Source organism: Phasianus colchicus, chromosome 12 (genome assembly GCF_987193195.1).
Source record: "Phasianus colchicus chromosome 12, bPhaCol1.hap1.1, whole genome shotgun sequence".
NCBI classification, from domain to species: domain Eukaryota; kingdom Metazoa; phylum Chordata; class Aves; order Galliformes; family Phasianidae; genus Phasianus; species Phasianus colchicus.
Genome location: NC_143447.1, coordinates 9,034,539 through 9,060,202, shown reverse-complemented (window position 1 = coordinate 9,060,202; position 25,664 = coordinate 9,034,539). Strand labels below are relative to the sequence as shown.

Below are 25,664 nucleotides of genomic sequence, written 5' to 3'. Positions count from 1 at the left end.
GGAACATCACTGTGAAGCTGTAAGAGCCTCAATGCTGATGTTTTAAAAGATGGTTAGCATTTTACATATAAGCAAGCTGGAGCAACATACAGTTTTTGCTGATCCCATACCCAGCACTCTACAGAAGGAGTTACAAAAGATGCTGCTTGTACTAACATGCTATAATCAGGCAGGTACTGAAAGCAAAGAGAACTTTTGCCTCAATAATGTACTTAATTAAAAACACATCAATTTGTGTTTTCCTTTACATTAGGATTTCCTAGATTGCCACTTGTTTAAATGTGATATGCACACAAGAATTTGCACACAACCTTACATCATAATGAAACAAACATGTACACCAGTCTACACTTATATTAGAACAAACAAATTTTGCTTGATTATAGTGAAAATAAGTTGCTAAAATTGTTCTGTTTCAAAATCCTACCTGGTTCACAGGAGGGGGGTGCACAGCTGAGCCCCAGGCAAGCATCCAGCTCCACCAGCAGCTTGCACCTGCAGCCCCCAGGTGGGCTGGGAACCAGCAGAGCTGGGAACGAGGCAGCACATCACCCCGGGACAGAAACCAGAGCCTCCTTAAGCTTATGGAAGATACAAAAGCTTATTCTTTAGGTTTATTCCAAAAAACAAGTGAGCATCCTTACATTCAAGTACGGATTTTCCTGTATGAGATTTCCAAATCTACATTCAAACATCTTTTCAGGCCTCCTTCACTTACTGATTCCAATGGAGCCCTCTTGGAAGGACAAAGCCCCATCCCTCAGCAGGGGCTGCACAGAACGAGGAAGGCAGTGAGGAGCTTCACTACTCTAACCTGCTAATTCGAGAACTGACTTGGCTGCAGCCACACATACAGACTGAAGGCTTCCATCAACCATGCTGCTGCAGCCCCACAGCTGCTGCTTTCTTTTCAATGGAAGCCTAACAATTCACAATGAAAAAGCACACGTATTTGGCTGCACTCACCTCTTCGTGCAGGCGTAACACACATACAGCAGTTGCAGCAGTTCAGTACTGGGAGGTCTGACTCCAGTTGGACGCCACCGCATCCCTCCATTAAACAGGTCGGCAGCAGCTCTGCATTAAGTTCTGGCTGTGACTGAATTTTTATAATATATAAATAAAAATGGATGCCAGAAATTTTATGTGAGACCTTAAACACAATACAGCTCAGCACCGCAGACATAAGTTTCTCTTTAATTTGTTTAACAATCGAGCTTGACAATGATTCAACTATTTGCAAACTTCTGCAATATTTTATACAGAGATTGGTATGAAGATGTAAAGCAACAACTTGTGATAATAAAGCAGGCTCAGATGTGTCTTAAAAAAAAAAAAAACAACACTGGAGTGTTGCTTAAAATCCTACAGTAGGTATTTTAGTGCTTATAAGAGCTGCCAGAGCAGCCCTCTCCTTAAACCATGTGTTTCTATCCCGTGCTGCCTGGGTTCCTCTGCAGTTCATTGTTCTGTCCCTTTACATCTTTACAATATATGTCAGTGTAGTTTGGAGCAGCATGCACAGCGATACAGACATGCCAAAAAAAGCCTTTTTTGTTTTAAATCAAGGTTTCCCACAAACACTAAATGTTAATGTCTTTGAGGTATTTCAGGCTTTATCTCATCACCTTAGATAATTACAGTACTTTGAAACTTTGACAATATAATTTCAAGTGTTCTTGTGCTTGTTTCACTGCTAACACTGATAAAATAGCATTTCTTTTCTGAGGAGGAATGTAAAGAGCCTTCAGTTCTCAAAGACTGAGCAAGTGATTCTGAAGAGTCATTATGGAACTGAACAGACCTGGAGTGGGAGCAGGCAGAAGTCCTCACAGTGAATGCCAGCTGCATGGTGTGCGAGCACAGGTCCCACTTTGTTTCATAAACACCTGGTATTGCACCACAGACAAAAGCATCACAGACACAAGCTGGTGTTTTTCTTCCCTAAGGTTACTGCAAGGAAAAGAACCGTTACAACACGTGACATGTGCTTCAGATAATTGCCAGGACTCTCAAAAATAAACCAGAGCAAATCTGGAAAATGCAACGTGAAATCCAAACACCCGACGCTGACTCATTTTGGGTGGAATCAACAGGGATGCCACAGATGCAAGAGCCAGGGGAATCCCTCTGAACAGTGAGCCACACATTATGGGAAACCAGCACCCAACACTTGGCCAACAAAGCAAAGGTATCGGAACAGTTTCCCAAGAGTACCGAGGGACCTCTTGCACGATGAACTTCTCTCAAAGTTACCTATCAGTACCTGTTTCTAATAGTTACAGCAACTTCTCAGCTTTACTGAGGCACGTCTCAAAAAGCAAACCAGTGAGCCAGAGAAGGATGTGGGATGGGGAGGAGGAGAGAAGTAAGTTATTTTGGGGAGAAAAAAACCAACACCGATGACCTAGTCCAATTTTCTGGTTAAAGCAGTCAGCTCTATTAAAATGCTATTACAAGCTGAGGCCTCCCGTGTGCACGATTAGTATGTCAGCTCTTCAGGGGCACGAGTTCTGATCCTCACCCAAACAGGTCGCTGCTACAGCTCTGGTGTTACCACCAGCACAAGAGATGCTCCCAGCACAGTCAGGCTTTCCTTACATACAATCCTTGGAAAGTATCCTTTTAGGAAGAGGACCCACCTGACTGCTGCTATCTCACCAACATACCAACATACCCCTGTCTGCCTTACAAACATGCACGCCTGCTGACCCTCTGCCCTCTGTTCAGGCAGCACACTGTGGCCTGAGGGCTGGTTCCCAGGAGCACCACCCTGACCCCACAGGGCAGAACAGCCTTCTGACAGCCCCAGACACTCATCTGAAAGCTAAAATTAACACTGCCACAGCAAGAATAGCAGCGCTGCACTCCTACCACATCCATCCAAAACAGCCGTCCCTCCATGAGGGCAGAGGCAAGCCAAGGGCTGGCCAGCCCCATGAGCTCTGACCTCACATCACCCATAGCCCAGCCCTGCTCCCCGTCGCACGTGGGTTTGTAACGCCCCGTACGCCTATTCTTAGAACATACTTTCCAGAGTATGGGTCAGGGACAGGGCTCAGCCTTCCCCACCCCTTCCAGAGCCACCCCAGCACAGGAGCACCCAGCTCCTCAGGTCGCAGCACTGTTGTGCCAGCAGAGATCGAGCCCTGGTCTGCACATCGAAAGCCAGGTGACCTGCAAGCCAAGGCACAGAGCAATGAATCACAAGGAAAGGAAAACAGTGTGCTAAAAATAGCAAAGCAAGCAGCGTATGGAGAATAAATGTTTTTATCCAGTTGAGGCCCAAGGTCCTCCACCAGCTCTTCTGTATTTTGTGCAAAACAACCCACAGAAGCAAAGTGTGATGAAGAAATAAAGCAAGCCTAGATCCTCCTCGATACATTATATTTAATTAACAGTACGCAATGGGGAGAAAGCGCCGAGTTTGAAACCAGCAGAAAATATACCAACATATACATTAAGTATTCAATTAAACTTCAAACAGAAGATGCCAAAATTACTTTCTTTACTGTTAGGGGAAATTGCCTCAAGTTGTCTTCAGTTCAGAAATGCTGAAGAGTCACCATCAGCTGCACACCAGCAACATGAAGGCTCTGCCCACCCATCGCTTCATCGAACACAAATGCCTGCAGATGCTCCAGCTGAGCATCAGACCAAAGAAGTCCCATAAGCAACACCAACCCCAAGTATGCAACAACCAGGAGATCACACGGAGATTTTCTGATACAAATCCATGAAGAAAATATATTATTTTCAAGCAACCACAACACACAGCTTTGTTGCTCGGAGAGGATGCTTTTTAAAAAAGAGAAAGAATGAAGTGCTTTATGTGCAGAAAGGGCTCTCCCTGGATGTCCCCGCACCAGCCTGCATCTCCAGTGCGTGGATTTGACAGCAGTGCATGAGCTCTGGAGCTGCTCAGACAGGAGCTCTGTGCAGTATGAGAGGACAAAGCTGGAAGCCCAGGCTCTGGCTGGGCACAGCCTGTGGGAGCAGCCCAGTGCCAGCACAGCTCCTGCTCCAGGCAGCACCAGCAGGGCCCACCCTTCCCATGGGACCCACCACTGGAAACAAGTGTGCAGAGGACAGAGAAAAGGTTACACCTCACCAGCAGCCAGCCTGAAGAGGAAGGTACGCCTGGCTGGTGCTTCACAGGAAACTGTATTTTCCTGTTGTCTTTTTTGATCCTCGATACACCTTGTTGTGTTTTTCTGCTGAAATCTTTCTACATAATGAGCAAATTACTTACAAGAAAAAAGATTTTCCATGAACTTGCCAACATTCCTGTTGTCTCCCACTCACTGTAGCTCTAAACTTTCGGTGCCAATTAGCCTGACATTAGCTTCAAGTCCATCAATTACCTGTGCTTCCCTCCCTCCCACGTTAACCCACAGATGGGAAGTACACACTGCAAAACAATGCTGAGATCAGTTTATCTGTCTCATCAGTATCATCCTTTGTTTCCTTACAAGCCTCTCTTGGAAGCATTGATTTCCTTGCTGGATACTCACATAAGGTCCAAGGTGAGGACAGCCTTTTTGTTCCACATCTGTACAATGCACAGCAAAACACAGCCCTGGTACCTGAATGGGACTCTTAATTTGTATCACAGACAACAAGTGCTAATCACCAGGTCAGAATTTCAGAAATTTACTTCCTCCCTCTCTAGCAGTAATAACGTGGCCGAAGAATTACTTGATCCATCAAGGTAAGCAACCAGCAAAGGAGAAACTCTGGCAATAGAGTTCGAGTATATCCAGGCTCGGTATGCTTGAATGTGAAGGACTTTCTTCACTCTATAAAGAAGCCACTGGCACAATGTAAGACCTGCAGCCATAAATGTATCTCAGAAACAGCAGCAGCTGAAGAAACTGTTCTCAAGAGCACTGATAAAGCAGGCTTACAACAGATTGTTTATGCTTTGTGAGAAATGACTCACATTCAGGAGCATTCCCAGACCCTGGCCATGGCCCTCCCTGGGGAACAGACTAAAACCTGCTTCAGAAGCACTTTTCTGCAGTGGTCTCAGTGCCATGTAGTTTAGCCTCCACAAATGCCTGTTCAGGGGTCCTGACCTAATGAGAGATCATCAACTTTCCATTTCAAGTTTAACCACAGCAGGTACAGCTGCGCAGCAGCTTTACTATAACACATAGGAAAGTTAACTGTTGGGTCCTTCCTCACTGCTCCAGCAGTCAGACACAGGTCCATCTGCAAGAAGAGCACAGACAGAGGAAAGCTGTAGCAACGTTTCTCCAGAACGCTCTTCTAGTCTTTCAGTTTTGCCCCACAAAAGGAGCAGAGAAGGCCATACCTTGTGCAGTGGCCAGCAGAGCTTCCAGCCCTGCTATGGCTACAGACAAAAAGCCACATCCATCTCACGAGCTACAGCCCTGCCTTGCTTCTCCATACCACACCAAAAACCTCCTCTTCCTCCACACTTCACCCCTTTCAGCACTCTCCCAACAGCATCAGGTAATTTTCATGTTAGGTTACATGAAAAGGATTCAGGTGGATCTGTTCAGATTATTAACTTTCACATTTAAATGTATGCTTTAACTGACAGGCTTCTTAAAACGCACAGTACTTCAGATGTTTTTCAGAAAGATCTTATAGGAACAAAAATACACCAACATCTCTAGGAATTCACATCCACATTCTCCTGGTTTATGTTTTCTCCTCCAGCTGCTCCACTCTGCCTTTTAAATTTATTTTAAAGCCGTAAAACCAACAAGTCATCTTCAGTTCCAAAAACTTTGCTGAAACTGGAAAAATGTGTTAGTTGCCATGGGAACAGCGAGGAGTCACTGGGTCAGGATGCAGAGAACTTCTCTTGCTCTGCCTGATCATTTGCATCAGAAGTTCAGCCATCTGTTATTAACTATTTAACAACAGTCTCGCTTGTTATCGCTGCTGCCTGCCATTTAAGTTTGCAGAACTCATCGCCCCACCTTCAGCCCTTTTGTAAACTCCTAATGAATGCGAAAATTCAACTGAGAGCTCGGTTTTCTTCCAGGTAGAATGAGCATCACTGCCAGACTTAGCCTGCTGGTCAATATTCTCCTTTCTCACCAAGGAAAAGGCACATGCTTATGCAGACACTGGAAGTAGCAGCTTTCTTCTCAAAAAAACATCAATATGGAAAGATGATAGATGGCTGAACTGCAAGACATGCTGTGTCTCTCCCATTTAAGCACACCCCACTTATACTCTTGAGTTCCACACCATCTCTTGATCTTCTGTATCTCATCTTCCCAGAAGAAACCAGGTTTTTAACTTTACTCCAGAATATGAGCAGTGTAGACTCAACGATGTGTTACCAGCAAGGAAATATTGCCTTTTATCCCCAAAGAGGATCTGAAATATATTCATCTACTATTTCTACATACTAAGAAAACAAAAACTTGGTTGTCATACTTGCAAGCTCACCATTTGGTACTTGAAATCTTCTGCCCTGATCTCAGCATCTTCATTCAAATCCGTTACCTAAAGCAAAGCACTGCCTGAGTGCTGGGACAGCTGGTCAGGCTGGCTGCTCTTTGCTCATCCTGCTCTCACAAGAAAGTGGGAAGCTACACACTGCCAAAAAGGAACAACAGGACTGTTTTTCATCTACTGTTACCAAAACTACTCAACAGAAAAAAATAAAATCAGTTAGGAATTGGCAAGAAGCCCTCGTTTGTCACTTAACAAGGAAGTGCTGCATTATATATACACTAAAGCATTCTGCTTACAGGTACAGCCACTAAAGGTCAGACCCCTAAAATTATAGTGATAGGAAAAAAAAAAAAAAGGTATTTATGTGGGAATATGGAAAGAGTATTGCAGAGCATCACAAGACCAAATCACACATCTGAATAACAACACAATGTTTTCCATCTAGTCTTTCACTTGGATGACATGCACACCACTAGCCTGCTATATGCATGGGCAATTTCACTGTAGCAAGAACTGCAGCAGAGAGCCATGGTTAAGATGCCTTTTCTGACTCCACTGAAACAAGGGATTTTGTAGATAACACTACACATGTGTAGGACAGATCCAGTATAATGCAAAGGCTTAGAAACTCATGTGATACTGTGTCAAAACAAGAAAACAGACCTTTCCTTACTTCTGGTTCCAAAGAGGAAGATGCAGTCAAACAGTCCAGTGTGTATAAAAAGGTTTTTTCTTTTGCCATGTTCAGGAAACGTATCCATCAAAGATACTCAGCTTCACATGGGAGGGCTCCATGAATTACACCCAGGGCAGCTCTCTGACTATCCAACCCCGCCAGCTCCACAGATTTGGTTCAAGTCCAGGAAGCTATCCAAACACGGATGGCACATCTAAGCCCAAGATAAATACAGGCACACTGAGGAAGAATTGTTAGGCACAGTTCTGTCTACATGTGAGGCACTTACTAATGCTGCTGAGCTGTTTTTTGTTTTTTTTTTTTTTTTTTCCTCCCCAGAATACCTGAAAAACAAGAAAGTGAGAAACAAACCAAACAGTGCAAATGCACTGCTAATAACAAGGCTTTAAAAGAATGTTTACGAGGAAAAAGATAGAAACATCCAAGAATTCAAGAATTTTATTTGAATGGACAACACACAAAACATGAGACATGTAGAATGTGGGTTGAGCAGGAGCTGGTACCCTCAGAACTTTATTAGAACCATCGAGTCAGAGAGAAGCTGCACCTACTAGCCTAAAGCCTGAGCAGCACTGCTGCTAGAACAGAACTAGATGTAGGGGTACTTAATAAAAACAGCAACCAAAAACCACACACAATAAAAAAAAAAAGAGGGCTTGTTAGAAAGTGTGCACAGGTGAGGAATGTAGATCGTGAATCCAATTATTTTGTCTGAAATACAGAAAGACAAAACAAGAAACCCACAGGAAACCATTTTCACAACATGTAAAATCTGACCTGTAGAACTGCTGTTCCTTTCTGCATTCATCTTCTCTTTACGCTTTTTTACTCCATCTCACAGATCTCTTTGATGTTACAGCCTGCTCGCTGCCATCTCGGCGGTGGGTAATGTATCTCAAGGAGCTCTGTCAGAACACGTCTGACCACCCCAAATCCTCCCCCTAGCTAGCAGGGCTGCCTTCAGCCTCAGGAGAGTCTTTTAGTACTTGCAGTCCAGGTTACTCAGAGCACAGGACGGAGGGAAAGAAGCAAGGCCAGCAGGCCAAAGGCAGGCACTGCTTCTTCATCAGAAAGACAAGGAGCTCGGAAAGGACAGAGATGAAACTGACGATGAAGTAGCAGGAAGCTCCTCAGGTAACTTTTCCAACGCTATTAACCTTCACCTACAAGGCCTGCCCTTAAGTGGTTAAACAGTAACCTGCAAAAGTAAAAAAGTTACAAAGAGACAATATACACTTCTCATTTGAAAAATGTCTGGGAGAGCGGCCAAGCCCATAAATTGTTTTTAAGCTTTATTTAGGGGGATAACCAGGAACGTTACAGCTGTGCAGGAGACTGCTCAGTTTAAAATGGACACCAGAGTCTGCAACTGAATCCTGAGCGCATAAAAGAGAAGGTTTTGGTGGTTTCAGAACTGGTTACACAGCACAGCTCAGCTACCAACACAACTAAGTCATGCTATGGAGCCTTAATGGTCTTCCGGTACCCAAAAAATTAAAATGCCACAAAGCACAGAGGCTTAACAGAACGTTGCAAGTTCGCCTCCCCCTCTCCTAAAACACGATCATTTTCTACAAGGGTGCAAAACAGCACACATTAAATCAACACATTTAAAATGCAAAATAATGCAACAACAGTGAAATTTCCCCTCTCCAAAATTCCCCACTAGCACTTAGGGCAACGTCTGGGTGAGCCAAAACCACATTCCCACACACGCCACCAGACCCCCTGTCCCGTGCCAGGAGAGGAACACCTGAGCTCAGGGGCTGCTGGACAGCCCTGGCTCCTGGGTGGGAATGCAGGCACGCACGGAGCCCCAGCAGCACCAGCATCCCCAGAGGCATTCGAAATAAAAAGGAATGGCTCGTTCTCGATTTAGCGTTGGATTCAGTGTGTTATTTAATTACCTTCCTCCATAGCCTAGAGTTGAGCAGACAGTAAGCTGCTAACTGAAAATACACCTTCCTAGTTGCCCCCAACGCTGACACATCTGCATCGGCTTCGTTTGCCCCCAACAACCAAGCAGTGGCAGAGGAGCGATAACGCTTTCACGCATTGTTTCCAGCAGAAAAGAAAACACTGCAAGTTTCCTCCTGCTGGAGGAGAGAAAAAAAGGACGTGACCTCCGTGGCAGGGCAGAGCAGGGCAGGAACCCAGCCGGGCCGCGGGGCTCCGGGCAGGGGGTGGCTCGGTCCCCCAGCAAGGAAGCGGCAGCCACAGCCGGCAAGCCGCCGGCGGGCCCGGCACCAGCCGCCTGGCTTCGCCGCTCCAAACGCACCCCTCGCGTTGCGGGCGGCGTAGCGCCGCCGCCGCGGCACCGACGGCGATCCCTGCCTTCCGACCGAAGCCCCCGGCGGGCTCCCGCACAAAGCGGCGCGGGGTTAACTTTTCGCGGGCGGTCCCGCAGCCGGAGCGGGCCGAGCCATCCCCGGCACGGCGCCCGCCCGCCCCGCTCGCACGGCCCCGGCCCCGCAGCCCGCCCGCTGCCGAGCCCCGGCGCTCCGTACACACCTGGGCCGCGCGGCGCTCTGTCCATACCGGCCGCCAGCCGCCGCGGGGGCGCGCAGCGGGGCGCGCGGCCGGCGGGCAGAGTAGGGGCGCGCATAGCAACAGCGGCGGGCGCGGATTGGCTCCGGCCGCGCCGGCCCCCTGGCAGCGGGCGGCTCCTCCGCCTCTCGGCCGCGGGGGGGGGGGGAAGGAAGGGGGGGAGGCTGAAGGCACAAAGCGCGGACGCGGCGCCGGGAGCGCGCCCGGCTGCGGGGTCGCCTCCGGGGCTGCTCCCCGGGCAGGGCGAGGCGACGGGAGCGGGGCAGGCCGAGCCACGGTGCCAGCTCCCAGTCCTGCATGCGGCCCGCTGCCCCGAGCCAGCTCCATGTAGAAGTTATCGTACGATAAGCCCCACTCCCCAAATGCGTGCCAGTCACGTACTGGTTTGCTGTTACGCTTTTCCACACATTGCAGGAGAGGCACAAGAGATGCATACAGCAACAGGACAGCGACTGCATGGCCAAACAAACACACTGTAGTGAACAGAGATACGTGCAGGACTTTATCCTGAGCTGCACATGACACCATCAGAAAGGGCCGGCACTTCGCACACCAGTAATACCCTTGCCATTCTAATGCTGTGCAAAACGGCCAGCAATAAGCCAGATAAAGGGCCTGGGTGTTAACCCTGCCACTGCCACAAACAGGGCAACACTCACTAAGATAGGAAAGACCTCAACAAGAACCTCACCCCAATGCAACCTTTGGGAATAGGCAGCCAAGTGCATTTCACATGGCTGGAAACCCCAGCCAAGTGTGGTTCAGCTACACATCGCATCAGCAACATATCAATTCAAGGCACTTAGCATAGATAGAATTGTGCTAGCCCTCATGACAGAGCCCCCCGCCCTCAGAGGATGCCCATTAACAGCCGGATCAGAGCAGATCAGCTGGGGCTCCAGCCCTCCCCATCCCACCCGCAAGGACAGATGCATGGCTCCTGTGGCTCTGAGAGACTTCAGGGCACTTTGTGTTTACACAGGCCCGCTGGTCACAGACACAAAGCTAAAACAAAAGCACGCTCTTATCAGTGCTTCTTTTGTTTAAAACAATCCTCTTGGATTTAATTATTCATCTGCAGAATGTCAAAATCTTCTCACCGCAGAGCCCAAATGGAGGCAGCCTGCAGAAGCCCCAGGGCATCGCAGCACTGCCCCTGTGCTGCAGAGCTGAACCTCCTGACTTTTCATTCAGCCACAGAATTCCAAAAGCGCTGATGTTGGTCCCCTTTCCACAGCCACACGCAGCCCCTGGATGAGCTCCTCCTGCTTCCGCCCCTTCTGACACCAATTCCCAGCCACCATCACTCCAGCAATTCGGCCCACAGCTCCTCTCCTCGAGGGAAGCAGTGAAATGCACTGGCATAACGCTGCTGTTGGGGGGATGGCATTCATGCAGACAGCCCCATTTCCCTTCCTTCTCCCCCATGCACTCCGTTCCTCAGAACAAAGGTGCACCACAAAGGTGCAACGCATGGTGAGAGCTCAGTAACGTACACCACCCAGTCTTCATTTATGGTCTATCTTTTTTTCTGATGTTGAAAGTTAAATTTAATAGGTGAGAAAGACTACATCCAGTCTATAGACCACCTGGAGAAGCTGAAGCAGATACTAACAGTTTCACTACTCTGATTTTAGAAGGAAAAAAATATCAACACGTATTGTAAAGCTGCTCAAAATTTCATAGGGGGAGCTTAGCTGAGGATGAGCAGAGCCTGCTTATAAAAATTGTCCTACAACATTCACAGACCTGAAAGCCATAATACACTGTCTGTACAAGGACACGATGAAAGAGCATACTGTGCCTATTAAGCATCACCACTTAAGCTTTTCTAATTGATCCACCATCTTTTTTCACAGAAACTCTTTACAATCAGTAAAACTACCCATTGGAAATGCTCAAAGGTAGAAGGAAAATGGCCAGTTTTAATGAACTTCATCACTCAATATAAGGCATGTGTGTATTCCAGCAGTTCTTCTCTGAATGCCTTCAGCCTTTTCCCCTTCACATTCCTCATCCTCACAGCCCCATTTACTTGTGTAAACGGACTTAAACATCCCACACTCCTGCAAACCTGATCTCCAGTTTAAAACTTTGCTAGCGTTATGAATTATTTGTCCTGTTTCAGCTTCCTCAACTGGCTACTTGGTTATATTCATTCACTTTTTGACAGCACACACATTATTAAGAAGAGCCTTCCACACCTTCCTTCATTAAACTGCTGAAGGCATTTCTGCCCTAACAGCTGGCAGTGAGTACTCCAGTTCTCCAGATACTTTCTGGTTCTCACAGCCTCTTGCAGAAAGCAGAATGCCTTCATCCATTTGAATAACACGATTCAAAAGGGAGAAGCCGAAATTTCCCCCTCAAAATAAAGCAAAACAAAGCCACGCTTCATTAAAAGGCATCTTGAAGTGGGAAAGTCTGCACAGGAAATTTGCTTAAAGAATCTTTAAAAAAAAAAAATACACAAGGGAAAAAAGAGCTTGACTTTTGAGCAGTATGAGAACTGTTGCTAATCTCTTTGCATTTTCAGTTCATATTGATCTTTTGTTCCTATTCAGCTCCTATCAGTAGGAAACTCCCCCTTCTTTACTCCATATCATCAGAATATTTACTGAAGTTGTTCTCTTCCTGATCCATCTGTTCTCTTCCTCCTGGCCCCCAATTCAAGCTACTTGATAAGAATTAAAAGCCTAACTAAAAGCTGTGATAAAAATGGGCAAGTAAATAGGATGGCTTCCTGAAGCTGTCTTATAAATGCTCACTGCTAACACACTGATACCTGTGACTTCACACAAGTCCTACGGGAGACTCATCCCAACGTGTCCGTGTTAACGTGCAGTTATGTCAGTAACCACTCGCCACAAATGTTTACCTAGATGTTACTCTTAACCACCTGTTAACCTGCTCCTCCAAATCTGTAGCTAAAGCTTTCCACCAAACTTGTCAGCCTGCTTAGAAGTAGGAGCTTGAACCAGGGTTTCAGTGAGGTTGTTGGGCCAGCACCATGGCAGGGAGCCAAGAAGCACAATACCTGCTTGGGGAGAAAGAAGGGCTCTCACTGCTCAGCAACAAGAGCACGCTGGCCACGGCAGCTCTTCCTGCACCTCTCCTTCCCCAACCCCAGCAGTCACCACCACACTGGCACACTGCCCCACCACCTCCCACAGCAGCACTGACACACCGAGGGTGCAAGCTAATACCATCTCCAGCCCTTCACCTCTCTGCCCTTCCTTCCCCACTATAGCTACTGACAAGATGACACTCGCATAACAGCCTGAGAAGGGAGCTTCATTTGTTGCAGCATCAGGAACTATGAAATGTGCCCTAGAAATCCTGAAGGCTTATCAGCGGGCAAAAACAATCCCTGTGCACACAGCACCTGTAATGGTTACACTAGCAGAAGCAGTCAGCTACATCTCACTTCAGAAGCTCACAGGCTAAAATGGGTCTACTTACCCATTGCTGGTTCCACCAATCGTAATGGAAAAAATCCCCAACTTCACAGGGTGCAGAACGTGAAACAGATGACGTGTCACATGCGCAAGCAGAGAGGCCTTACTTCAGATAAGTTCTCTTTATTTCAAAAGGACGTTTTTACCATACCTCAGAAGAAAACCTGGCTGTGCACTTGTAGCTATATCCATCCCACCCTGCAAGGGACAAGCAAAAAAAGGACTGCGTAACGAGCATGAAGACTTCCAAAGTCCAACTGCATCTGCATTCACCCTGGCTTACGGACAAGCTTTATTGCCTATTCACACATGAAGTTTCCGTATGCAGTGGTTCAAAGGCAAACATGTATTGTACATGCATATCTAAGACATCTTAAGCTTAATAAAATATTCTGCCTAAATATTAAATACACATGACCTGTAAAGACTTAATTCACCATCGCCTTGAAAGATAACAGAAAGCATCTAAAGCGAATACTTTGTAAGTATCATATCAGGACAGAGAAAGTATTTATTAAAGCTGGAACTGCAGATAAAACAAAAGACCTAATTGACTAAAAGAGTTCTTAGTAACTGACCAGTATCAGAAACTTGTTGCTGAGTGCAAGGCGATGCCTGTTTTACCACCATTTAACAGTTGCTATTGGCAGACATTTGTCAAAATAACAAAGGAACTCTTTGTAAACAGTGAAGTACAGCAAGTTATTTTAATAAATGTCATATAGCTGGCTTGTTCCTTTTGGTTATATTTTCACAGATTTCTAATTTGAATAAGCAGTATTTCATTTGGCAACAAACTCACAACTCTCATGAAAATTATAAATATCACCTTACTTTTAAAAACATTTAGAAGCTCGTAGACCTCAGGTCCAATTATGGTTTCAACACCATCCTTAACAACTGAAATCCCATCTGGTGTGCTTCAGCCCCAGCAGCTCACCTGGAAGGCCAGAACTCTGCTTTCAGTGAAGAATACAGCCAGAAGGGTCAGCTGCACAGCCCAAGCCTATGGAGCTGGTGCAGCTGCAAACCCTCCTCCACTTAAGTGCTGCTCAGTGTCAGCTTTATCAACAGGAGCCCCTCTGAAGGAGGCCAGTATGGACAAAACCAGCCAACCAGAAAAACCCTGAAAAACAGATGCACAGTGAAGAACTACCAACACTGAACTCTGATAGAAGCACTTTTCCAAAGCATGGGCTAGTTCTGGAGCAAGGACTTGCTTCACCATTGGCACCTAAGGACACCTTGCAGAACAGGAAAGTAAGCCTTAACATAAGCAGGTATTTCACACCAAAATGTAAGGTTTTCTAGTTCTACAAATGACTATCCCTAGATTAATTTTTTGAAGGGAAAAAAAAAAAAAGTTAAGCACTTAAAAGCTAAGAATTCCTCTAAAACTAGCACAGCATATATTCCCACATCATAGGCACAAGGATAGAGTTGTATTGAAATAATCTAGGCTCCCCCCTAAACTAAAAGGAAAAAAGGCCGATATTCTTGTTTTTCACCCTCACCCACTGTGCCTGCACACTATGTGCTACCAGGACAAATCTGTTCCCCAAAAAGATTAGGGCTAGATGGCTTCGTGCCTCACAAACAGAACGAGTGTAATGCCCTGACCACCTGTCAGCACTGTTGTTTATTTGTTTTAAAACCCGAACAGTTTTAGTTTCTTTACAAGAATAAGCTGTTTCATTTGAAAGCAATCTCCATCGGAAAAGCAGGCACATACCCACCCCTTCCTGCCTCCGCTGCTGCCCGGCTGGAGGTGCTCAGGACGTGCTGGAGCACAGCACGGCTCCACACAGCTTCCTTGGGGGCCAGGAAGCCGTCAGCCAGCTCAGTGCCACCCCACCTGCACTCACCTGCGGCAGCTGAGCCAGGAGCGTGGCTGGAACGCTTTGGGGATGACAGCTCCTCTGAGCAGGAAGTACCTCATTTCCACTTCATTACTTTGTTTACTGGCTGCATCGCCTCACCACTAGAAAATTTAAGTGCTTGGTGACATTTCCCCGAGAAGAGATTATAAAATTGAAGCGTCTCTATCACAGCGCAATACGGAGCTCTGAAATACTACTCCAGTTAACACAGGCCGTAGAAATAAGTCTGCTTCTTTAAAGCTGATGACCTGACCTGACCTCCTGGCCTAACCACCAGCTCCACCACCCTGGCCACGCATTCAGCTCACTGCCCTCACGCCTCACAACGCACCCCCACCTTCCTCCTGCTGCGAGTCTGAGGAGAAAGAACATTCAAATCAACTTCTCAGTTTATGTTCTCTTCCAGCATTCCGCACAGATAAATCCAGAACTCCATCAGATACATTCTGAACAAGAGGTAGCAAGCAGACTGCTGTTTAATCAAAGAGCGAGCTCTTCCCATAACAGTTCACCCAACAAGGCAAAGACAGTCTGCCCAGATTGCTACAAACAGAGCCAGAGGCACATATCTGAGTTTGACTTGCAAAAAAGGAAGGAGAAAAGGCAATGTTCAGACTGACTGCTCCTTTCTTGAATGGAGAATGCCATTTCCCTCAATCAAGATAGTCTCAAGGAGGGAAAGGGAAGTGATGCTTCAGAAAGTATGAGCCAACGTAGCAGAGGAAGAAACAAAGCAAGGTAATATGTAAGAAAGGACTCGAACGAGGTGATTAAAACCAGCCATGAAGAACTGAAAGACAAACAAGCCTGTCTTCCTGTAACTGATTGTTCCTGCAGGGCTGGGGGCGGTGGGGGAGCAGCAACTCAGAGCTATGCAGTCCATAGCAAGGACTTGTTGATGTTGTGTGACATTCCCACAGTCAAATACTGCTGTGCTGTAGATTCATCTAAACCACAAGATTTTTTCCAGTTGTGCACCAAGTGTACTCTGAGAGTACAAAACAAGCCATCCGAGTTTGGCAGTATGCTATCACCCTGACATTATGCAATGTTTTCATTAACTCCGATGGTGAAACAGCGTGTTTATACAGTTTATGAACAAAGCTGAACTGGAAGAGTCTGCGAGCACTCTGCTGTGAATTCTGGTTCTGTCCTCCAAGCTCAATAAACAGGCAAAGCGATCTGAAGTCATTAGACCGAAGTTCAATAGAAGTAAGAGCACAGCTTTGTACTTGAGAAAGGAAACAGAGATCCAAACATGCAACACAAAGCAGCTGACTCGGCAGCTGTGCTGCACAAACCAAACCGTGATGATATCATGGATCAAAGCCCGGTAAGCTGATACGTTGTTACTGCAGAAAGACAAAAAAATTCCAACATCACTCCAAAAACACAGTAAAAGATGAATCCTTCTTTGCATTGGCACTGGTGGAGCCTCAGCAAAAGCAATGTGCCCGCTGTATGCGAGTGTAGAAAAGGCAAGGCCGAGCAGCCAGCAGCATTGGAATGGAAGTATTCCCATGACTGTGCTCAGAGCAGCCACTGCCCCAGCTGCCCCAGGGGCCCTTGCAGCATGTCCTGCCATGCCCTGTGCAGCCGTGGTCAGAGGAAGAAGCCTGCACTCCGTGTGCCCTCAGAGCCATCACCGCACAGCGCTGCCTTACAGCTCCCCGCACCCCCCTTCCTCCACACTGCTCTCAAATACCACACGTTTATCACGGTAGCTTTCACACATTCTCAAAACAGATAAATTTACCTTTGGACCAGATTCCTTTACTTCACAAAAACGACCCTTTGCTTTCATTTCTGCTCATGCCTCCCATCTCCTTGAGTGGAAATATTCTGTAACACTTTCCCACTGCTAAGAACGTGGCCGCAAAGTTAAGTTCTCCCTTCCCTCCCCGTACCACCCATCTCCACAGGTGATAATGAGGCTCTTATGGGCGGTACAATAGCAAAGGCCACACAGTACCTCCTCCCAACAGGTCTGGAAATTGCAATCCCACTAACTATAGTTTTAAGCATAATTCTAATCACAAGAACCTCACATCTCAGCTCCAAGTGAATTCTGTTACAACTACCTGCGCAAACAAAAATCCCAACCAGTGTCAAGTCTTTCCAGGTCAGCTTCTTTCCTCATCCCTGAGCATGTGGGGCTGCAGTCCTGGCAGGGCCTCCGAGGCCTGCAGGAAAGCACGCAGCGCAGGAGGAACGCTCTGCCTCCCTCTGCTATTAATTCACCACGAGTGGAAGCAGGTGACTGCACACTTGACTGCCTGTATCCTGCGGTGCAGCTGCTACGCAGAGCGAAGCACGTGTGAACATTTGCATGATTTGTGCCTCCATGAGCCGCGTGTGGCACCGAGGCAGCGCTGCCACAGCCCTTTGTGCTTGCTATGGCCCTACGGCAGCAGCACAGCCCGGCTGCAGGCAGTTACTGTGGGTGAGGGCTGGAGGTGCTCTCCAGTGCTTGCCAGGAAGCTTCCAGGGGGAGGGAAAAATAAACTGCAGCGACTTGCTGCCTTTATAATTTTGCTTCCCTCTACACCAGATTGGTTAAGAAAGGCATCATACAGCAACTAAAATTGTTTTCACTGCTTTAACATTTTCTGCCTTAAAAATAAATAAAACAAAGAACAGAACAAAGGTCATCCAGAGGTTCTGGATTGCTGGAGCAGAACATTTTCAAGCTGGGATTTTATCTGATTTTGAAGTTTTTCCCGTTTTGACACAAGATAGTTTTCAAACTCCAGCGTTTGGTATTAAAACTAAACAAGATCCTGAGCACAACCTGCTCTGCTGCAGTCGGTCACATGAAGGTAAGCAATTAGGAAACAAAAGCTAAGAGAAAAGCCTATTTCAACACCCTCAGTATTTAAATCACAGTAATATACGCAATGCATTGAAGATCAGTTCTGTACCATGCACGTGCTCCTGTCACAGCATGTAATTATTACAGCTTATACATACATCCAATCCACCTGACAGCGGTCACTTGTACAGTGTCTCTATTAGCAAACGTGTCATTAACAAACCTGATTAAGACAGGTACGTCACGTAAGCATCAGCATTTAAGTGACAGATATCTGAGCTATATTGTTTCTCAGGACACCAAAGCAATTATAACACAAAACCCACCAGGCAAACAATGGAATCATCAAAACTTTAAGAAACCCAAATATCTCCACAAGGCTTTATTTTAATTAACGTTCACAATTACACGGTGAACACTCAGAAATATTTATTTCTTAATAATCTCTCTTTACCTGGCAGAAATCAATAGCAGCGCTGCTGCAGTCCAAAATAGCAGCCATGCCCTATTTCCAACTCTAGGGGCACCAGCAGCTGTTGCAGCACCGCAAGGAGCCGAATTGCTATAAACACCCAAGCAGACGGCAAGCTATTTTTCTGTCCGACCAGATGTCAGCGAGCGAGGCAAGGTCAGCGCGGAGCAAACAGTATTTCAGTGCGCTCGTTATGCTGCATCTGCTTCGGAACCGGAGCTCGGGCAGCCGTCAGACCCAGCCCAACCACCCCGATCCGAGTCCCGGGCGTCCTCAGGGCGTTTTGGGGGGACCCTTCGCCCACTGCACGCCCGTGCAGGCGCTGCCAGCCGCCCGCTCTGCCTCGCCCGGCTGCCGTTCAGCGCTGCGGCTGCGTGCGACGCGCGGACCGCACCATCCGCACAGACAGCAGCTCGCTGCGGCGTCTGCCGCCCCTCCACGGGGCACGGCCGGCAAGGCGGCCCCTCGGCCCGGCGGAGCCGAACGGAGGGCCGGGCTGCCTGCCATCTCCCGAACGGGGCGGGAGGAGACGAGGACGCCGAGCGGCGACACCGAAACAAAGCGGCGAGCCGCCGCTATTTCCGCGGACAAACACGAGCGTTACATCACGACAAGTCGTTTACCTCGTTCCGGCTTCATTTTCCCCGCTTCTTCGGAGCTCCGAGACGAGCCCGCGCGTCGGCGCCGTTCCTCGGGAGGAGAGCCGCGGCAGCGCCGCTCCGTGCCGAATCACGAAGCACCGGGGCTGCGTGGGGCCCCGCCGGCAGCCGGGCCCGGAGCGCGCCGCACCGTGCCGAGCCGGGCCCGCCTCCCGCCGGGCGTCCTCCCCTGACACGGCGCCGGGCGGCTATTTATAACCGCCGGGAGGGAGCCCGCAACGCAGCCGCTTCCCCCCGGCCGAGCGCTCTGAGTCACGGCGCAGAGCCGGGCACCGCCACCTCGCGGATCCCGGCCGCCCCCGGACCCTCAGCGAGCGAACGGCGGCGGAACGCTGCGAGCTCCCCCCACGCCCGGCCCCGCCGCCGCCCGCGGGCCGAGCCCCATGGCCGCGGCCCCCGCCCCGCCTCCGCCTGCCCTCCTCCTTCTTCTCCTCCGCCTCCTCCTCCGCCCCGCCGGGCGCTGCCCCCCTCCCGCCCCGCGGGGCGCAAACATCACAGCCCACCCGGCACAGCGGGGAGGATCGCCTCGCCCGGCCGCGGGCGGAGGCGGCGCGGCGGCCGCGCGGCGAACCCCAGCCCGGCCCACGCCGCGCTCATCCCGCCCGGGCCCGGCCGGGCCCCGCCGCCCGCATCACGTGCCCCGCGGCGGCCAATCGGCTGCGCCCACTTCCGCCCGCCGAGCGGCCCGGTTGCCGTGACAACGCGGCGCCGGCTCGGGCCGCCGGGAGCCGAGCGCTGCTCTGCCGGGCCCGGGGCAGCCCGTCCGTGCCGGCACCGACCGCTCGGAAGGCCGTTCTCCAGCTGTGCCGGGATCTCTGCGGACGGAGGCACCGAGGAGCAGCGTAACCGCTCCTTCTCGCAGAGAGACGATCGGGCAGTGTAACACAAAACGTGCAAAACATAGAACGGCTCGATTCTACTCGATTTGGTCCGTGTAAACTGCGCCCGTTTCCCTCATTTATCAGATGGGCATCACTATACGGGGCGGATAATCTGCCCTGCAAACACCTGTCCTTCCAGTCACAGCCTGACAGACGCAGCGCAGCACGAGCAGCACTCTGAGGTTGCAGCCTGAGCTCCACGAAAGACTTGTGATGGTCCTGTGCCTCTGCTGCCATGTGCCACTGCTGCCATGTGCCACTGCTGCTATGTGTCACTGCTGCCCTGTGCCACTGCTGCTATGTGTCACTGCTGCTATGTGTCACTGCTGCTATGTGCCACTGCTGCTATGTGTCACTGCTGCTATGTGTCACTGCTGCCATGTCCCACTGCTGCCATGTCCCACTGCTGCCATGTCCCACTGCTGCCCTGTGTCTTTGCTGCAGGCCTGCTTGGCTATTGCTGGCCAGGAGCTCACCCCGGATGCAGCATAATTGCAAATGTGGCAATCCAGAATTAGAAAAGGAGGAATTTGACTGAGCAATAAGTAGAGTGAATAAACGTACGTGTGAAGTTTAGCATGACTACCCAGGGCGTGATTCAGCCACCTGTCAGATCCTCCCGCTGGTGATTGCCATCTGAAAGAAAGATCACATCCTTCAGCCACTCGTTGTTGCTGTAAAAAACTGCAAATTAGTTTGTAGCTTGTTCTAATATTGGCTTTGTAATCAAAATCAAATCTATCTTCCTACTGTTTAAATACAACTGTAGCTCTTACGCTGTTATGCGTCACATAGGTTTTAATTTTTAATCATTTTTGAAGTCTTAATCTCTCTTCGGCTTTTTTTTTTTTTTAACAAATCACTGGACACAATCAGGTTCAGCTTCTCAGAAAGCACTTCCGTCAAGTACTTTTCCCACTGTGTTTTCTTAACTAATGGGCCAAATATTAAGCACAGTTTCCTGTTTCTTCAGCATTCAGGCCAATTGGAAATGTAGGTGCCAGCCTGAAAACCTCTTATCACAAGGAGAAGGAGATAATCCTAAGGGATATGACGAGAATAAGGCAGCTGTGATATGCATGCTCCTAATGTACGTGGCTGTGTAGGAGATTTCAGGGTCAGCTCTCCTGTTGACTCAGATAATTTTTGGACCCACTGAGGAAGGGAAATGCTTTGGGTCCAGACAAAGAAACACTCTTTCCCTTTTGACCACACAGACATTTAACAGAACTAAAACAAGCAGGCAAACAACCAAAGGCACCACAGACAGAACAAGGAGACTGACAGGAAGAATCTAATTATACAATAGTTCATGAATAATACTCAAAACAAAATGAGGATGAACAGCTCAAAGAAAGATGTGGACTGTTTTTGGCTACTGTGGCTAAAAATGGCTTGGACTCATACTTTTCCTCTCAGTCAGCAAGCAAATGATGTACACTGTGTGAATATGCACAGAAAATATGGCGTTAGGGGGTTCAGCCACGAGAATTTGCTTACGCATACTTGAAAATTCTTTGAGAACAATGACAGAACCAGAATGTACTTCTGACCTGAGAAACCAAACATAAAGCGTCTAAAAAACTGTATGGCTGTGTTACACATCACACAAAAGCAGGATTATCTTAGAAACACTAAGAGATCTTTAGCTGCCAAGCCCCAACCAACACTTGCCTCTGGGAACACAAGCACAAGAAAAACTTGGTTTCTTATCAGCTTGTGTCTCACATCTGATTATCTTCAGTGTCTGCACAGGTGAGAGTGCGTGCTGCAGTGTCTGTGCAGCCGCAGAGGCTCTCACTCAGTCTCTGGTGCTTAAAACTGCAAGTTTCCATCGCAGCCTCGTTCTCAGTAGGAACACTTACAAGAGCTTGGGATTTTAAAAGTCCTTACCTGGGGCAGCGTGACACAGTGCTGTCACTTAAGCCTTGTTCCCATAGTAATAGGAACAAGCCTTGTTTTTTACAGAAAGTTTTCCAAAAAAGGTTCTTCAAGCCAAACATATGGCTGCACTTTCTTTCAGAGCTTCAGCACTTTACGCTTTTGGCACTGCCCCTGCAGCCTGGAGCAAAGTGTATTTTTAGTGACACCTCTAAGAGACCTTTCAGCATTAATCGTCACAGAAATGACGTCTGATGCAGCAGATCGAGATTCCTGCAATTCCTGCAGGTAATTACTGCCTGTTGAGTGATGCAGCACAACTACTTCTGACATGGTTGCCTCTGTGGTAAAAAACCACCATGCTTGGGAGAATATTGCAGCCAAAAGATGAAGTTAGAGAATCTAAATAGTATCTGAAGATACATTCTGCAGTGCAACAAACTTGAAATATGCTAAAAAATGTGAAACAACCAAACTGTGAAGAATCAACTGTAATTTGTCACAGGTTGTAACTGCTTTGGAGGGAACATTAAAATAGAAATGAGTTATGTGCTTACAGGGGTTTATTAATACGTAGGAACAGAAGAGCCAACTGTTACTGAGAGAATTATGAACTCATATAATTAAAATGCCTTATGTTCTAAATGTTTTGTTCTAGGGGTTATAATCAGCTTGGGGTTGTTTTCAATGTATACACATAAGTAAGTCTAGCTGAATGGAAGAACAGACTTCCTAATAATTCTTTCTGGAGATACTTACAACCATTATAACGAGGATAGCTTGAGAAAGTTGTCCTTCCTATGTCTGCCTTCCTTTGTCTTGTAGCCATTGGCTTCAGCCTCCAGTACTTCTGAGTATAAATCTGAGCAGCCCCTGGGCCTCTCCTGGTTACATTTGGGGCCTGTCTCAAGATCAATGAGGAAAACAAACTCATCTTCTTATTTTGAATTCCCAAATAGGCTGTAGTACCTAAGGCAGGCAAGATGGGTTATAGCCATGTGGCACAGAGTACTTCCCGATGAGAGCCCTGTGCACTCAGTGCTGATACAGTGTTATGTTATACACAGGCATAGGAAGTGAAACCCTTCAGCCCAGGATGTCCAACATCAGCCTGTAATGATTTTTTGGCATTTAAATAACTGCCTGATTTTCAAAGCAAAAATACTCTCCAGCTCCTGTTGACTTTGGCAGCACCTATTTCATTTTTGAAAATCTGCCTACCTCTGTTTGGGTTCCTAATTATAGAATTAGGTACCTAATTTTAGGAACTTCTTGAAAATGTTGACCAGTGGGCTTGATTCGCTGCTTGTTACATCAGCTCTCCCTGGTATAAATGCTTTGGATGAGTAAATGGATTTGCTTCCACAGGAAACCTGCCCTAGGTCTGGAAATGGGGATCTGTGGCAGAGTAGGAACAGGAATTTTTGTTATTGTCTTTCCTAGAAATACAAATCACTGGGCTGGTGTTAAATATTATGAAGAGAAGTAAACAAACACAAGAGCAAATCAATAGACTCTGCTGTTAGACATGAGTTTGCCACCTTACAGGGACTTACCTTTTCATATGGCTCATACCAACAACCCCACTGCTTAATTTCCCTACTGTTCAGCCATTTTAAAGTAAAAATCATATAGCTATTACCATGTTCTGATCTCTTAGATTCACTTACTGAAATTATTAAAATGGCATCTGATTATATTTCTCTCCCACATGCTCTCAAATGCCTTTATTTTCCAAGCAGCACTGTCCTTCTGGAGATGCAGCCAGAGCTAAGTTAGGGTGGAACTGTGGGAACAACAGGGCGATAACTGCACCCCTCTCAAGAAGAAAGCTTATACTCCTTGCCAGAAATCATTTCCTGGACTTTGCTGCTACTCCTTGATCACATGCAGCAGATTCCTTTAGTTGGTAAGACTGCAGCAGCTGGCTTCATTCAATCAGCACTTGACAAATCATGCCATAAGACACTGAAAAGTAAACTGTAGGTCTGTGAATAGATCATTAATTTCTGAAAGAGAGAGAAATTATTTTTTACATAGAAGATCTTTTTTTTTGGCTGCAATGTTCATTCTAGGCTGGGAACAATTTTTCTTCAATATTTTTTTCAAGGGGATTGTGCAAGTTTGCTGATGAATTCTGACATTACCCCGTGTTTACCCAGGACTAAACTCGATGGAAACATTAATCAGAAAATGTATACATTTCCATAGGAAAACTGGAGTTTGTGTAGCAGCAGCAAGCCCCAGCATTCTCTGAGCAGAAGCTAGAGACATTTGCTTGCCAAGAGCAACGGCAAGATGTTGTCAGCAGCAGCAGTTCTGGGGAAAGGAGGAGCACAAGGACCGTTTCCAGTCTGGGTCATCTCATACTACTCAGTGCAGTTTACTTTTGAGCAGGTATATCCACGGGCTACTCCTTGGTTACTCACTTCAGTGAGCTGGCAGGAATCCAAGCACCCTTTTCATACAATTTCAGTGGAAAGTGAGTGAACAACAACTGGAAGAAGGAGTTTGGACTTTTGCAATGCTGTTTTTCTATTGCTAATGCTTTGATCCGTCTTGCAATAATTTCCAGTGCAGCTCTGCGCAAGTAATTGCACAAAATTAATCACTGGTGTAACTCCATCTGGTAGTTCACTGGGTTCACCCTCTGATGCCTCCTCAGCCCTTTTTGTCCTCCTGCCCAATTTGCAGCAGCAGGCAGCTGCCTGCACCCTGCCAGAAGGGTTGGCATCTCCCAGCCCCCCCTCCCAGCTGTGCATCTCCCATCTCATGTCCTCCACCTTCGCGTGCCCCACAACTGCTGGCTGCTCATGGGGAAGCCCAGCAGGCATAGGTGAAGCAGGAACCAGCACCCTGCAAAATATCATTGTGTTGTACATCTCACCACGCAAATACAGCTGGGAGAACACCAGCAGTGAGCACATCCACAACATAAAGAACATTACTACAGCCACACCACTGACTGTATTCAAATTACAGCCAGTTTAGTGTGTGTCCTGCAAATGAAAAGGACAAATCCTTTACGTAGCACAGCAATTACCTTGTGGAACAACAAGTGCAGCCGACAGTTCCACCCAGGTTAAATGAATGCCGCAGCTCCTATTATGCTTGCAAGAGAGTAGGACAGGAAAGTAGCACACTGTTAAATGCAGGGCAATATTTAACATAACCACACGCGTGGCTTACAGGAGAAGCTTGTCATTTAATAAAGTAGGCAGTGAGTTGGGGTTTATTAGGGAAATGCCGCAGCTATTGCAAAACTGGCCTGGTTCTAAAAGTTTTTGTTGCCTAGTTATTATCCAGAGCCTTTCTGATATATTCCTGGCCACTCAGTAAGATACACCACATGCTATTAGCAAAGACCAAATAGAAATGGCACTGAACACAATGGGTTGCACATGGAGTCATCAGATTAATTTTTCAGTATAGACATATGAAAATTACCCAGATTTAGGTTTCAGTGGTTCCCCATTTCTTTCTTTTTTGGAGGAAAAGCAGTCTCTAAAATGCCACCTATTGGCTGCTGTCCTGTAGCCGTACTGCCCGCGGTGACGATGCAGTGGCTCACTTTGCTGGCTGGTAGGGCTGCCTGGGCCCGTTCCTGTCAGCTCCTCTGATATGATTAAGCCCACACCATCTCAAGTGTAATGTTGGTAAACTTTACAGCCAATCAAAACAAGTTACCTTTCTGGGAGTCTGACATCCTCTGGAAGCTGGGGGTATAATAGCAACAACAGCACAAAATGAGCACAAAGAGAAGGACATTGAAAGACTTGATTCTACCTTGACATGTAAAAAAATACATCTGTGCCTGGTAAATGTCGTGAATGGTGAAATCCTTGGCCCACGTACAAAGGTCAGCTCCCCTTCACACAGACAGAGCTAGGATTTCACTGTGGCTATATTCGGGTGAGCATTCATTGCTGCTTTCAC

General features: G+C 47.5%; 1 protein-coding gene and 1 long non-coding RNA gene across 11 annotated transcripts in view; one reads left to right on the top strand and one right to left on the bottom strand.

Annotated features, from left to right (window-relative positions):
* The window catches only part of ATOSA (atos homolog A), a 45,040-nt gene extending 25,492 nt beyond the window's left edge, over positions 1-19,548 (bottom strand). For 3 of the 10 annotated variants that reach the window (XR_016470357.1, XR_016470358.1, XM_090148860.1), the window contains exon 1: positions 428-529. Coding sequence is in view for 6 of the 10 variants with exons in the window: in XM_031616547.2 (XP_031472407.2) it covers positions 9,650-9,743 (94 nt within the window). In the remaining 4 variants the exon portion in view is untranslated. Of the gene's footprint in view, positions 1-427; positions 530-966; positions 1,100-1,804; positions 1,954-7,104; positions 7,332-7,915; positions 9,547-9,649; positions 9,754-13,147; positions 13,342-13,977; positions 14,084-15,008; positions 18,898-18,930 lie in introns of those variants that run through there. The other 7 variants (XM_090148859.1, XM_090148858.1, XM_090148857.1 and 4 more) reach the window with 7 other exon arrangements.
* Positions 19,549-19,655: 107 nt separating this feature from the next.
* LOC149916266 (uncharacterized) lies at positions 19,656-24,052 on the top strand. The gene is made up of 3 exons (XR_016470356.1): positions 19,656-19,894; positions 21,871-22,016; positions 23,940-24,052. It is a non-coding gene; the product is annotated as an uncharacterized LOC149916266 (long non-coding RNA).
* Positions 24,053-25,664: the final 1,612 nt, after the last annotated feature.